The sequence below is a fragment of the Ictalurus furcatus genome, chromosome 12 (assembly GCF_023375685.1).
Source record: "Ictalurus furcatus strain D&B chromosome 12, Billie_1.0, whole genome shotgun sequence".
Lineage (NCBI taxonomy): Eukaryota > Metazoa > Chordata > Actinopteri > Siluriformes > Ictaluridae > Ictalurus > Ictalurus furcatus.
In genome coordinates, this window is record NC_071266.1 from 2,188,976 (window position 1) to 2,204,063 (window position 15,088).

General features: G+C 38.8%; 1 protein-coding gene across 4 annotated transcripts in view; it reads right to left on the reverse strand.

The window, feature by feature from the left end:
* Positions 1 to 1,349, reverse strand: part of kdm6al (lysine (K)-specific demethylase 6A, like) — a 200,661-nt gene extending 199,312 nt beyond the window's left edge. For 2 of the 4 annotated variants that reach the window (XM_053637615.1, XM_053637613.1), the window contains exons 1-2: positions 839 to 1,349; positions 617 to 680 (exon numbers count right to left, since the gene is read on the reverse strand). In XM_053637615.1, the coding sequence (XP_053493590.1) occupies positions 617 to 680; positions 839 to 1,008 (234 nt within the window). In that variant the 5' untranslated portion in view covers positions 1,009 to 1,349. The remainder of the gene's footprint in view (positions 1 to 616; positions 681 to 838) is intronic. The other 2 variants (XM_053637614.1, XM_053637612.1) reach the window with 1 other exon arrangement.
* Between the last annotated feature and the right edge of the window lie 13,739 nt (positions 1,350 to 15,088).

Genomic DNA, 15,088 nt, shown 5'->3' on the forward strand with positions numbered 1-15,088 from the left:
CCGTAGCCGCACAGTTAGCGTTAGCCAGGGGGATCATATGGTGCAAACAGTCCGGATTACTCTTCCGGCCAGAAACAACCGCTTGTTTTCTAATCTGTTCTCCAACAGGGTCGGATGAGGGGAAAGTCGTTCGGACTGCAGTTTGGTTGAAAACTGCACCATTTGGATTTGAGTAAACACCGGACTGCTTCAGTGTACCGTTAGAATGTTAGTCAAGTTACTCTGCTTGTTAGCTAGCTTCCCCGCACTCCAGCTGTAGCAAGTTTACAAACTTGGTCATGTACCGAACCTAAAGGCTTTGCATTTCTACCTAAACATAAACACAGCAGCAGGGAATCATTAGCACTAAGCTAGGACCAAGTGCAGATGTGTGGTGTTTAGTTTCCCCCGCCTAGCTGTGTTAGCTTTGCAGCCAGCCTTGAGAAAACACGGATGTTGCGCAGCTACATGGCTGCTAACGCTTTTACTTGCGTCTCCAATCACAGCGCTGAAAATGTGTGGAAATGGACACGCTCCATTCAAAGTTATTGTGCAGAACTGCTGGTGTGTACACGCTGCGTGAAGGACTGCATGAGAAAAGACCGGCTTAGGCAGTTTACACAACTTGCTAGCTAACCTTTAAAAGCAAGGCCTTCGTTCTGGCGCCATCTTCATGAAGCCTCAGAAATCCAAACAGTGAGCTGCAAGCGAGAAGAACAACACAGAAGGCTCGGTATCAATTCATGTCGTTTAGTATTTTAAAAAAATAATAATAATAATTTATTTGCTAGCTCACGCAGAGGAAAATATTTTAGCCGACACCGGTAACTTTGAAGACTGTTTAGACAGCGTTTCTAACCTGTCAATTCCAGCTAAACGGTCTCTCTCCTGCGCGGTCAGCCTAGGAAAGTCCTCCTCGGTCTCACTCGCTTTTCCCGCCGCCATTTTCTTTTCCTCATCACCAGTAGCACCGAGGCTTCGAGCAGCAGCGCAGGCAGCTACGGCGAGCGACACTCGGCACGATTGCATGGGATTGCACCGTGGAAACGAAGCGTGAAATCCACGAGGTCCAAAAAAAACCCGCTATAATTTCGTAACTTTTTGCTAAAATTCGGACGTATATCCTTGCGGGAAATGAGTTATCTTCCAGTTGACCCTCCTTCTCACATTCTGAAAAATCACGAGTGTGATGGAGAAAATAAACGTTTCATGCATGAATGGTCACTCGAACACTATTACAGCGAGGAATTACTTCAAATAATGTCAAACTTCTATTTGCCACCAGATTAAAATTGGTATAATTGTGTCACATAGGCGAACCCACGCTGTTGCCTTAAACACGCCCACTCTCGGCTGAGCAGCCAATAGGAGGTGTGAAAGGTGACTGTTGACTGTTCTCTTGTCTTGAAATTCTTCCAAAATGGTTTTTGACTCCACATCCCAGTTTGTGGACGTTTTACAGTCCATGTATTTTATTCAATGGATAGTAAGTTTAAAAGAAAAAAAATTAGTTTTTATAATAATACTATTCACATTCGGGATGCACCAGAAACAATATCCACAGGGGTGTATACTGGCCTTGGTATTTGGGTCTGTAGCCCTGAATAATTCTCCACTTGAATTATTAAAAGTAGACGACAGTGTTGTATTTTATCTTCAGTGAACGGAGGCAAGACCACTCCGACAGGGTTTACAGGAAAATACATGGACATACTCGTGTCTTATTGGCTGACAGTCTCAATCCTGACAAACGTTAACAGTGTTGCCAATTTAGCTATTTTGTTGCTAGATTTAGCCATTTTTCAGACTACCCTAGAACTTTTTTTTTTTTCGAAAAGCAACCAATGTAGCTATTTTAAAAAATGTACTTGTCAACTTTTGTAACTTCTTAAAAGTGACTCAAACGGTAAAAAGAGGCACGCATTTCCCCTCTGCACAAAAACGATTTTCTTTGTCACACATTCAGTCACAACATATAGTCTTGTCTGCCTGGCTGCAAAAGTACACTGTGAGTCACGACAGCGGTAGTGACGTCTCAGCTGGCTCAATAGCTAACCAGGCACAGAGTATAGCAGCAGCAGATCTAGAAGACACTACATCACTCAACACGTCTCAATCAAAATTGTACAGTCAGAACTACAGAAAAGTGTGGGAGTCTCTACCTGAATTTAAAGGGTGACTGAAGCCAGTAATTTGGGATGACTGTTGGGCATACTGTGCGTACAGAAAATCAGATATGCTTGCAAAAATGTATGACATCAAAAAACATTGTACTACAGCAAACCATGTAAATAAATCAAAACCATACAACCATACACGAAAGTGGATAACTGCAAAAGTGCAGAAGCTACTATGGCAATAGGCCAGTGAAGAGCATTGTTCACTGCTAGCATGCGATCATTTAGGTATGGCTTGCAAAGCTGCCTTTTCAGATTTTGTGGCAGCAACAAGCTTCCAGATGCACCGCATCAAGTGCACAGAAATGATTAGGGGAGTATTGGCTCCTTATTTTCGGAAAAGGATAACATCAGATGTGGGGAATAAGAAGTTTAGCCTCCTTTTGGATGAGTCCACTAATGTCAGTGTCTCAAAATACCTGGGTTTGGTGATTCTGTATTTTAGTGCTAAAAAAAAAGAACACTTGTGTCCACATTTCTTGGGCTGCTTGAACTGGAGGCAGGCGATGCCAGATCAATAGCAAAGGCGATAGGTGAGTTTCTTGAAAAGCGTAACCTTAAAAAAAAATTATGTTCAGGGTATTGCCACTGATAATGCGATGACTGGGGTGCACAACATTTTAAAGGAAGAATGTGCTTTGCCCTATTTGGTACTCATCCGCTGTGTGTGCCATTCTTTACAATTGGCTGTCAGTGCAGCATCCAAAGAAACCATCCTTAGCAGTGTTGAATACTTAATCAGGGAAACGAACAATTGGTTTTCGATTTCCCCAAAATGGCAGGAGGCATACAAAGCAGTTTATGCCACTATTTCTTGTGGTCAGAAATGTCCTTGGCATATTGGACATCTATAAAGAGTTACGCTGTAAGCCGTATTGCTAATGATGTCTTAAATAACTACTGAGAGTATATAAATAAAAAAGGAAGGGGATTTGGGCAGAATATAAATCAATTAGCAGAGAAGTATCAGATTGCAAACATATGATGCAGCGCCACTCCTGTATGGGGAGAAGTACCAACATGGATCATTCCTGTTGTAAAAAAATTTACTTCGAGATATTGGACAAGGGAATGGAAGGAAATCGGTAAAATTAAGCATAATGTAAATAAGCACATCCAGGAAAGATTCTGTGCAAGAACTCAAATATATACAGAGGGATCAAAAGACCCAAAATCAGGGGTTATAGGAGTAGGAATATATATATATATATATATTTTATTATAAATCAGGGGTCATAGGAGTAGGAAAATATATATATATATATATATATATATATATATATATATATATATATATATCCAAGTTCTGGATATATCTATAAGTAAAAGATTAACATCTCAGTTGTCAGTATATGCTGTTGAAATGGTCGCTATCATAGTAGGTTTGATGCGGGTAATAATACCAGATATGGTGAATACCATAGAGGAAATAATATCAGATAGAGTGGTGATATATTCTGACTCTGCTTCTGTCTTAACATCGCTATCTACCCATCAATATCTAGAAGACTTGATGAGTGAGATATTTATGTTATTATGGTGTATTCAAAGAAAAGGAGTAGTAGTAGTATTTTGCTGGGTACCAGCACATACATCTGGAAATATCTGGAAACGAAACAGACAACAAGCTAGCAAAAATGCTTTAAAAAGGAAGCAAGTGGATGTCAGTGTGCCCTTAGGTAAAGGAGAATTTTTAAGTATTGTTAAGAAAAATATTTCAAAAGAATATGGACACTAAGGGAAGGTATCTATATAAAATTTAAAAATCAGTAGATACTTAAAGAACTATATGTGGTAGAAATAGGAAGAAAGAGGTCATAATCACTAGGCTAAGACTTGGTCTCTCAAAATTGAATGTATCACTGTTCTTAACTCGAGTATGTTATAGTATTGGGGTGAGAAATAAACAATAGAACACATAATACAGTAGCAAGAAAAAGTGTGTGAACCTTTTGGAATTTCATGGTTTTCTGCATAAATTGGTTATAAAATGTGATCTGATCTTCATCTAAGTCAAGGGTATTGACAAATATAATGTGCCTAAAATAATAACACAAAAAAAAATCTGATCTTTCATGTCTTTATTGAGAACAACCAAAAAAACCTCATAGTACTTGTGGAAAAAGTATGTGAACCCTTGAGTTTATGACCTCAAAAAAGCTAATTGGAGTCAGGTTTTAGCACACCTGGAGTCTGGTTAAGAAAATGAGTTTGGAGGTGTGGACTACAGCTACTTTCACTGATAAAAACCCCTTAAACTTTTGGAGTTTGCTCTGCACAAGAAGCACATGCTTATGTGAGCCATGCCTCGCCAAAAAGACCTTTCAGAGGGTCTACGATTGAGAATTGTTGATTTAAATAAAGCTGGAAAGGGTTACAAAGTGATTTCAAACACTTTAGAAATTCACCAGTCTACAGTTAGGCAAACATTCTACAAATGGAGACACTTTGGGACTGTTCCTACTCCACCAAGAAGTGGGCGGTCAGTCAAAATGACACCAAGAGCACAACGAAGACTCATCAATGAGGTAAAGAAACAACCCCGAATGACAGCCAAAGATTTGAATGGCATCATTGGAACTGGCTAACATCTCTGTTCATGAGTCTACAATACGTCAAACATTGAACAAGCAGGGTATCTACAGCAGGACACCACGAAGGAAGCCACTGCTTACTAAAAAGAACATTGCCGCACGCCTGAAATTTGCAAAAGAGTACATTGACACTCCACAGCGGTATTGGCAAAATGTTTTGTGGACTGATGAAACTAAGATTGAACTATTTGGAAAAACCACACAGCAGTAAATCTGGCGTAGAAAGGGCACGGCCTATCATCATGAAAACATCCCAACCGTAAAGTATGGTGGAGGAACCATCATGATTTGGGCCTGCTTTGCTGCATCAGGGCCTGGCCAGCTTGCAATCATTGAGGGGAAGATGAATTCCCAAGTATATCAGACAATTCTTCAGGATAATGTGAGAATGTCTGTACGTCAGCTGAAACCATGTAGAAGTTGGGTGATGCAACAGGACAACGACCCAAAACACAAAAGCAAGTCCACAACAGAATGGCTTCAGAAAAACAAAATTTGCCTTTTGGAGTGGCCAAGTCAGAGCCCAGACCTCAACCCAATAGAGATGCTATGGAATGACTTGAAGAGAGCCAGACACATGAGACGTCCAAAGAATATGACAGAGCTAAAGCAGTTCTGCCAGGAGGAATGGGCTAAAATTCCTCCTGAACGATGTGCAGGTCTGATCCACAGCTACAGGAAGCGCCTGGTTGAGGTTATTGCTGCCAAGGGGGGGTCAACCAGTTATTAATTGTAAGGGTTCACTTACTTTTTCCACTGCCATTTTGAATGTTGAATGAGTGTGTTCAATAAAGACATGAGAGAATTTATTTCTTGTTATTATTTTAGGCACATTATATCTGTCAATACCCTTGACTTAGATGAAGATCAGATCACATTTTATGACAAATTTATTCAGAAAACCATGAAATTCCAAAAGGTTCACATACTTTTTCTTGCCACTGTATATGATTGTAAAAGCTGTGGCGAGGAGTGAAATGAATTAATAACATATTTAATTAAAAAAGGTAAAAAGGATAAGGACTTGGAATATTTACTAGCATATGAGTTTAATAGAGATCAAAGAGTTCTCTTTCAATACATTTATAGAACAGGGCTAAACAGTACAGAATATAAATTAAAATAAAGTAATGATGCTCTGCTCCACTCTGGATCCTGAGAGTTTATGTATGAAGGCTGGAGGAGCTGAACACACAGGGCCAAATGATACATAAACCCTGATGGATCAAGAATTGGGGTAGAGTGTCATGTAGTATTGATTTTTTTATTATTATTTATTTTGTGAGAAAAGCATAGAAGAGAGAAACAAAGGAAATAAAATGACCTTAAATAAACCATGACTGCATGAAACAGAAGACAAAGAAGAACCATTTTTGTCCAAAATGGTAGAACACCTGGGATGTCTATGGGTGTGTCTCAACCAGCTCCCTGGTTCAGTAGGTAGTGAATCAGTATATCGTGTACTATGTGCTCGCATTGTAAAACGTCAAAGAAACTTTAAAATATTTAAGTTTTATATGCCATATAAATTTGTTAGCTTAATCACACGTATTTCTGTCATAATATGTCAAGCAGGATCATAGGTGAGCTAGTGGATTTTTTTTTTAATCATTAAACACTTAAAAGTTGTTAGACTCGAACTTGTCCCCTAACTTCTGAACTAATAAGCTGGTTGAGACATACCCATCCATCCATCCATCCATCTTCTATACCGCTTATCCTTCCATCAGGGTCAGGGGGAACCTGGAGCCTATCCCAGGGAGCATTGGCAGGGTGCCAATCCATCGCAGGACACAATCACATACAATCACAATCACATACACATTCACACACCTATTCACACACAACTTTTAAGTGTTAAGCCATCGCAGGACACAATCACATACACATTCACACACTACGGACACTTTGGACCTGCCAATCAGCCTACCATGCATGTCTTTGGACTGGGGGAGGAATCCGGAGTACCCGGAGGAAACCCCCGCAGCACGGGGAGAACATGCAAACTCCACACACACATGGTGGGAATTGAACCCCCGACCCTGGAGGCGGGTGCTAACCACTAAGCCACCGTGCGCCCGAGACATACCCAGTGAGAGTGTAAATCGGTTAGCAACTGTGGAATTCATTCATTCATCTTATTTAAGCTTTTTCTCCTGATCAGGCAAATTGTGGATCTATTTACGTATGTATCCAATGATCCCACTGTCAAGTGCAATTTTACCAGCTAGCATTTTCAGACATCCCACCCTGCAAAAACTCATTTGAGGGAGGTAGCTCCATCACCCCTGCAGATGCATCTCAACCACTGTTACGAAACGGGACTCGTACGGAAGCAATTGCAGGTTCAAGTCTTTATTTACAAACCAAAGTCAATAAGCATGAAACTGGAAACGAGGTCTAAACGTGAAACGAGAACCGCGGTCACGAGCAAGGTTCGAGGCATGAAATGTAAAACTTGAACAGGACACGTGAGCATGACCACTTAGCATCACGCTAGCTAACAAATACAGAGCATATAATCGAGGTCTAATCATGAAACTAGAATTGAGGCATGGAACAAGAACAGGACACGAAAACACGACCGCTTAGCATCAAGGTAGCTAACACATACATAGCATACTTAAACGCATTACTCTATGCCTTCAGTTACTCATTTAATACTGCGCTGAGTGCACAGCAACACGAGGGGTTTAAATAACAAACATAATCACATTTGAGTACAGACAGCTGGAACCAATAATGACACACCCTCGAACATCGACCAATACCTGAACAGGAAGAGAACAAAACCAAAACAAAGGCACGTGTCCATTGGAAATAGTCCTTATTACGTAATCTCGTGCACGCGTGCGCCCTCCGGCTCTCCGTGCACGTCGCAGCCGCAGTGCCATCTGCAAGGGAGATCGTGACAACCATGAGTATTTTGTTGGCTCAATGCTAAATATGACATTAATATGTAATATGTACTATTATATTATATTATTCAACTCATTTAGTTATTTAATATTCTATTAAAACTTTAAGCAAGTCTACAGAGGGTTTGGCCTCATCACGTAGTGTGTCACTCTGACGAGAGTGAAGTGAGCTGACTGACAAGACGATAATGGAAGATTTGCTTTAATATAAATGAGTTTGTCATTGTACTGTTTTGTTGTTGCTGGTGTTTTTCATAAAGAATAATAATGAATCCACCATTCAAGCAATTGCCCCCCACGAACTGGCACTAATTCGAAAGCGAAAGTGAAACGTGCACAGCCACACTTGCACAAAGTATAAGCGATTTAAAAGTGAGGGGAAAAAGAGGGAAAAGTGCAAACGAAGAGCAAAAGCCCCCTTTCGCAGCAACTTTCTTCTGGCAAGCTCTGCAGACAGGGTTACCATCTTCTATTAAGTTTCCCTCAGCATTTTTATAAAATCCAAAATATGACCACACTTCGGATTTGGTCCTCTTCGAAGATTGGAAACTTTCCCGAGCACTGTCATTGCCTTCCGGCATGTTGTCACGTTAAAAAACAACAATGCTGTATGCTGCACCTGCGTCAGACTCATGCTGGGTGTGTGTGGACAGCATTTACCGTGATTTTTACAAATCACGATAATGTGACATGGTAATACTAGCCGTCTGGGAATTTTATCGTGGTTTATCGTGAAACCGGTAACTGTTTCATCCCTAATGAGATATGTCCATCTACAGGGCCTCAGCAGCAGCAGTTCTAGGCCAGCAGCAATAAGCCAGTAGTCTCCAGATGGAAGGTAGGGCGGAGCTAATGACAGCACATCAGTTGTGGCGAGCAGCAGTTCCAGGCCGGCAGTGAGTGTCATCACATTTTTAAGTTTTCTTTCTGAAGTTCTTTGTAAAGTTTTAAAACTTGTTAATTTCACCAGTATTTGTTAAAACATATATAACTAAAATAATATATTTTTTTTATAACACTCTAAGTTTTCTGTTGAATTATTTGACTCATAAATAAAGTTTTTTGTTTGTTTTTTTGTTTTGTTTTTTACAAAAGGTTCCACTCACTTTTGTTAAATTATGTGTTATATGTTTAATACAATATAAAACATATTTAAAATATTTTCAATTAAAGACAAAGATTGAGTTTGAAGTTTTATATTTTTAATTACATAAAAATAACATACATTTTTTAAAAACTTAATACTCAAGTAAAAACAGGTATTCTTTAGCAAACAATTACAGAGTAACAGCAAAGCCATTTGAAAGTTAACACATAAATGAAGCTCCATTCACAGAAATAACTTTTAACAATGAAAATAAATAAAAACAAAACTTCTCTTCTTAAATGTAACTAAAATATTCTAAAACATAAAACGAAATTAAAATATTTAAAACTCTCCAAACAGGCAGTTAACCCCGAGGTCCTGTTTGTCTCTGCACTCATCGAGAAACATTTCCATATCTTCCCTGAATATGAAGTGAAACACAAATGGCTCTTTGGCTAGTTGGCTCATTTCAGGGCTGTGAGCCTCTGAAGGTTTACTGAGGGCTCTCTTCTTGTCTTCATTTTCATCTTCAGAAAATCTGGTTTCTTCACCTATCCTCTAAGATGATGCTTGATTTTGTCTAGCCATTGAACAGCAGTTGCAATGTCTTTTGTTATCAATGGCTCCTTCATGAGATTCACTTCATGAGATTCCTTCATGAGCACAGAGGAATGGGATGAAATATAGAAAATATTTGCAACAATACCCATTTTTGTATTTGAGTCAGGAGCAGGAACCATAATAACATTTAGGAATTATTTGTTTTGTCATATCTCCCTTTTTGGGTCTTAAAGAGATACTGACATCATCATTCAATAGCATACAGTACTGTAATGGCATGAGGGTGATTAAATGACAGAATTTACATTTTTGGGTGAACTATCCCTGAACACACATACCCCTTTGCTTCTCTTAGTGTCCTGTCCTTGTTTCAGTGGCACTTGCCCTTCAAAAGTTTATTTAGACTCAGGTACAGAGAGAAAATGATAAATACAAGAAATATGGATATACATTTGAACAGCAAAATTCTGCAAAAGAATATAACACCACCATTTACTTATGAAGGGACAATTGCATTTGCATAGAGAGAAACAAATAAACGTTAAAATATCAATAAATTTTATATTTATATAAAATATATAAATATATTTTATTTATTTATTTTAAGATATTATATATCTTTCTGAATTTGGCCCAGTGCTCTGCACATCCTCCTGGGAACACCCTTTGATTTCACAGCTGTAAGCCTTTTGAATTTACCAATGGTAAATTCAAAAGGCTTACAGCTGTGAAATCAAAGGGTGTTCCCAGGAGGATGTGCAGAGCACTGGGCCAAATTCAGAAAGAGGATTAAGAATTCAGAGGTCCCTGGGCACAATGTCTTGTAGGCATTTTTTCTTCCCCTCGCTTGGGTCCCAAGTGGCCATTGGATAATCCGGCCCAGACTGCCTATGGGGCGGTCACCGGAAGAACGAACGACTCGAACCCGAAGGCTCGAGAGGTGAACTAATCATTTCTGTTTCTGGTACAGAACCTATGGGGATGTTGCAGCTCATGCATCGTAGAAAATGAAAGAATCACTCCAATAAAATATAAAACGTTTTGGCTATCTAACATGAGACTTGGCTAGTTTGGTGTCACTAGCCAAGTGGAGGCACAACTAAGCTGTCACTGTATGGGTTTAGCTGCAACAGTGCCATTATGCTCTGCTCATGTCATGTTCATGTAACTTATACATATTCATAAAGTCGTATAGACATTTACATACCTTGTTTTCCTGCTCAGCATGAGAGGATGTTACTGTTTCTGTTTCAGAATTGAGATCTGCAGCCAATAAGATATGAGTATTTCCATGTATTTTCCTGTAAACCCTGCATGATTATTCTCACCTCCATTCACTGAAGATAAAAATTACAGTCTGTCTTCTTTTACTGATGTTCAGTTACATGGTGACAAGTGGAGAATTATTCGGGGCTAAAGAAAAAAATCTTCCGGGCTACAGCCCCGAATGCCCAGGCCAGGTTACACCCCTGCACAGGACGCGGACTCGACTACACTCGTTAAAATTTCAGAGTCCAAAATTCCAAGTCCGTGTCAAGTTCGAGTACAAATTTACCTGACTGTGTGACAAGTCTGAGTTCGTTCAAAATTGTTCGTTCAAAATTGAGATTGAGTACCCCAACTCTATAAACACATGCTGGTGACTGATTTTGTCAATCTAAAACCTTCCACTCTTTTCCCATGCATTTCTCTGTCAACTCGCAGACAGAATGTTTCTGTAGACTTCTGAATTCATTCTGCTGTTACCATCATGAATTACATCATCAATAAAAACTTGTGAGCCCATTCAAGAAACAGCCATGCAAGCCCAAGCCATGACACTTTCTCCACCCTGCTTGACCGAAGAGCTTGTATGGATCATGAGCAGATCGTTTCTTTCTCCACACTTTGGCCTTTCCATCCATTTGGTAGAGGTTAATCTTGGTACCAGAACTTTTATGGCTCCTCTCTGTATTTCTTTGCGAATCCCAATCTGGCCTTCTGATTCTTATGGCTGGTGAGTGGTTTGTATCTTGTGGTATGGTCTCTATATTTCTGCTTTCGAGTTCTTCTCTGAATGGTAGAAGTTGTTGGTGATAGGTTTTTTTTTCACCACTTTCTCAATGATTCTGTCATCAATTGCTGTTGTTTTCCTTGGCTGACCTGTTTGATGTCTGTTTATTAGATGTCTGGTTGTTAGGGGTTTCTGTCTTTTCAGGACATTCCAAATTGTTGTATTGACAGTGTACAATGCTTGTGCAATGGCTCTGACCGATTTGCCCTCTTTTTCTGACCTTAAAATGGTTTGCTTTTTTCCCCATAGACAGCTTTCTGGTCTTCATATTGGATTATCCTTTTTTTTAGATTAGTCCGTACAAAATTTCGCTGAATTTTCTTTGTGATTGTTGCAGCCCAAAATGCTTGATTTTGCTGTGGCTTTTTTCAAAATTTGTGATTCAATTTGCAAAGTTGCCTGGGTTTTTCTTGTGAAAAACTACTTGAATTGGTGAAATTGCAATTGCATGAAATTTTGCACTGTCCTTTGCAGTGATGTTTGTTAGTAAATGAGACCTCTTAGCTGTACTCATTTTGTACACATGAATCGAAAGGGGCTTTTTCTGAATGTGTATTGTCATGATGTCACATGAGGCATCTTGACCTAAATCTGTGGAAAATCTTTGGTAATTTTGAAAAATTGCTAGCTTCTCCAAATACTGCGGAGTTTCCTTGATTTTGCATTCAGTTTTGTGATTACAAAATCCTGGAGGGACTGGTACAGTGTCCTCCACTAATATCCACACCCGAGCAAAGAAGGCTGTGAAAATTTGTCTTTATTGTTTAACCTTTTGATCTTTTGTTAAAAAAAATAAAATAAAAAAAAAATCACAAAAATACTTTGCTCTCATGGATATCAAACAATTGCAAACACAACACAGGTTTATTTAAAAATATATCTTTGTTAAATATATGTGTGCAATAGAATATAAAGTGTAATCAATGTGTGTAACTACAAAGCTGACTAATGTTTCAATGTGTGTAATTACAAAGTTTACTAATGTTTGGATATGTTAATCAGGTATAATCTGCTATGTATACCCAACAGTTAAGAATTACTTGTGGGAAGCATTATCTAAATTCATAGTACACTTGTTGATTAAATTATATTCTAAGTGTGTATTGAGGTAGAAGAATTCTGTCAGTCCATACCTTCTCTGCACAGCAGGCCTAATCTAAAACTATAAAACACTTTCTAACAAGTAGTATTCTAAGTGTGTACATTAAGTTTTTTGTGTTTGTCTAAAGCAGCTTCACTCTATGGCAGTAAATTAAGAACCTTGTGTTTGTCTAAAGCAGCTTCACTTTGTGGCAATAAAAACGCAATTAGGCACATACCAGAACTGGGTTTCTAAACAAAGCCCTCCAAGCTTGCAAATCAGTGTCAAAAGAAAAGATAAGACTTCCAGGAAGAAGAGCACCAGGCTGATACTATAGGGTGAATTATGTGACAAAGTACAAAGCCCTGGTCTGGTAAAACTTTTAAAGAAAATACAACTGACTATGCATGCACCACAAATATAAGGTATCATATGGATGTAAATAATTAGTTAAGGCGATGGAGATTGGTTTGTTTCTAGAAAGAAAAGGTGAATGCCCCGCCTAGGGATGATTTTACTGCTTCAGAAAATATATATATAAAGACATGTTTGTGTATGTATAATTCGGACCCTCTGCAGACTGTCTCACTTTCAATAAAGTTTATTTACTTTTTGACATCTACAAACATCTCTGTCTCTGAAGTTTTTTGACTTAGGCTGGAAAGATTGTTTTACACGATAGTGCCACAATTATTGGCACCCTATGACCCCATATGAGAAAAATATATTTGAAGTATATTCACATTGATATTTTACATTTTCTTAGTACACCTGGGTGACTACTAACAGGAAATTGTTCAACCAAGGTGACTTCCTGTTTCACAGGGCTATAAATACGAGGTAACACGTAGGCCAAATTCCCTTAGTCATTCATAACAATGGGTAAGACCAAGGAATATAGCTGTGATGTGCAGCAAAAAGTTGATGAGCTTCAACAATGGGAAGTGGCTATAAGAAAATAGCACAAGCATTGAAAATGCCCATTTCCACCATCAGGGCAATAAATAAGAAGTTCCAGACAACTGGAAATGCTATGAATCAACCTGGAATTGGACGCGTGTCTATATCGTCTCAACGCACTGTGAAGAGGACGGTTCGAGTGACAAAAAATCTCCAAGGATCACAGCTGGAGAACTGCAGAAGTTAGTTGCGTCTTGGGGTCAGAAAGTCTCCAAAACTACAATCCGAAGTCACCTACATCACCACAAGTTGTTTGGAAGGGTTTCAAGAGAAAAGCCTCTACTCTCATCCAAAAACAAACTCGAGCATCTTCAGTGTGCAGACACTACTGGAACTTCAAACGGGATCGGGTTCTATGGTCAGATGAAACCAAAATAGAGCTTTTTGGCAATAAACACCAGAGGTGGATTTGGAGCACACAGAGAGGTAGCCATATGGAAAAGCACCTCATGCTTAAATATGTTAAATATGGAGGTGGATCTTTAATGTTTTGGGGCTGTTTTTCTGCCAGAGGACCTGGACATTTTGTTAGAACACATGGCATCATGGACTCCATCAAATATCAACAGATATTAAATGAAAACCTGACTGCCTCTGCCAGAAAGCTTAAAATGGGCCGTGGTTGGATCTTCCAGCAGGACAATGATCCAAAACATACATCACAATCAACACAAAAATGGTTTACTGACCACAAAATCAAGGTCCTGCCATGACCATCCCAGTCCCCTGACCTGAACCCCATAGAAACCCTGTGGGGTGAACTAAAGAGGAGAGTCCACCAGCGTGAACCTCGAAATTTGAAGGATCTGGAGAGATTCTGTATGGAGAAATGGTCTCAGATACCTTACCATGTATTCTCCAACCTCATCAGGCATTGGAGAAGACTCAGAGCTGTTATCTTGGTAAAGCGAGGTAGCACAAAGTATTGACTAAAATGGTGCCAATAATTGTTGCACACCTATATTTAACAAAGATAATTTTGGATAAACCTGTGTTTTGTTTGCAATTGTTTGATATCCATGAGAGCAGATTATTATTTTTGTGATTTTTTTTAACTAAAGATCAAAAGGTTAAACAATAAAGCCAGTTTCACAGCCTTCTTTGCTCATATTTACCAAGGGCACTGCAAGTATGAAGGTCAATATATCATCTCATCTTCATCTTTTGATCTCAAACTCAAATGTCTTTAGTGTACAGCAAAAACAAAATAATTGGCCCTTCTATTCCAATACTTTCAGAGGGGACTGTAGATAAAATACTTGTGTACAACAAAAACTTGTTTATGTACACATTGTATTTAAATATTACTCTACCTGTTAGAAATGGAGGATAAAAATATCACAAGTTACACTGATGGTTGAAAGTTATGAACCCTTTAGAATTTTCTATATATCTACATATATATGACCTAAAACATCATTAGATTTTCACACAAGTCCTAAAAGTAGACAAAGAGAACACAATTAAACAAATGAAACAAGAATATTATACTTGGTCATTTATTTATAGAGGAAAGTTATCCAACATTACAGATCTGTGAGTGGCAAAAGTATGTGAACTTTTACTTTCAGTATCTGGTGTGAACCCTTGTGCAGCAATTAATGCAAGGAAACATGTCTGGTAACTGTTGATCAGTCCTGCACATTGGCTTACTGGAATTTTAGCCCATTCCTCAGTA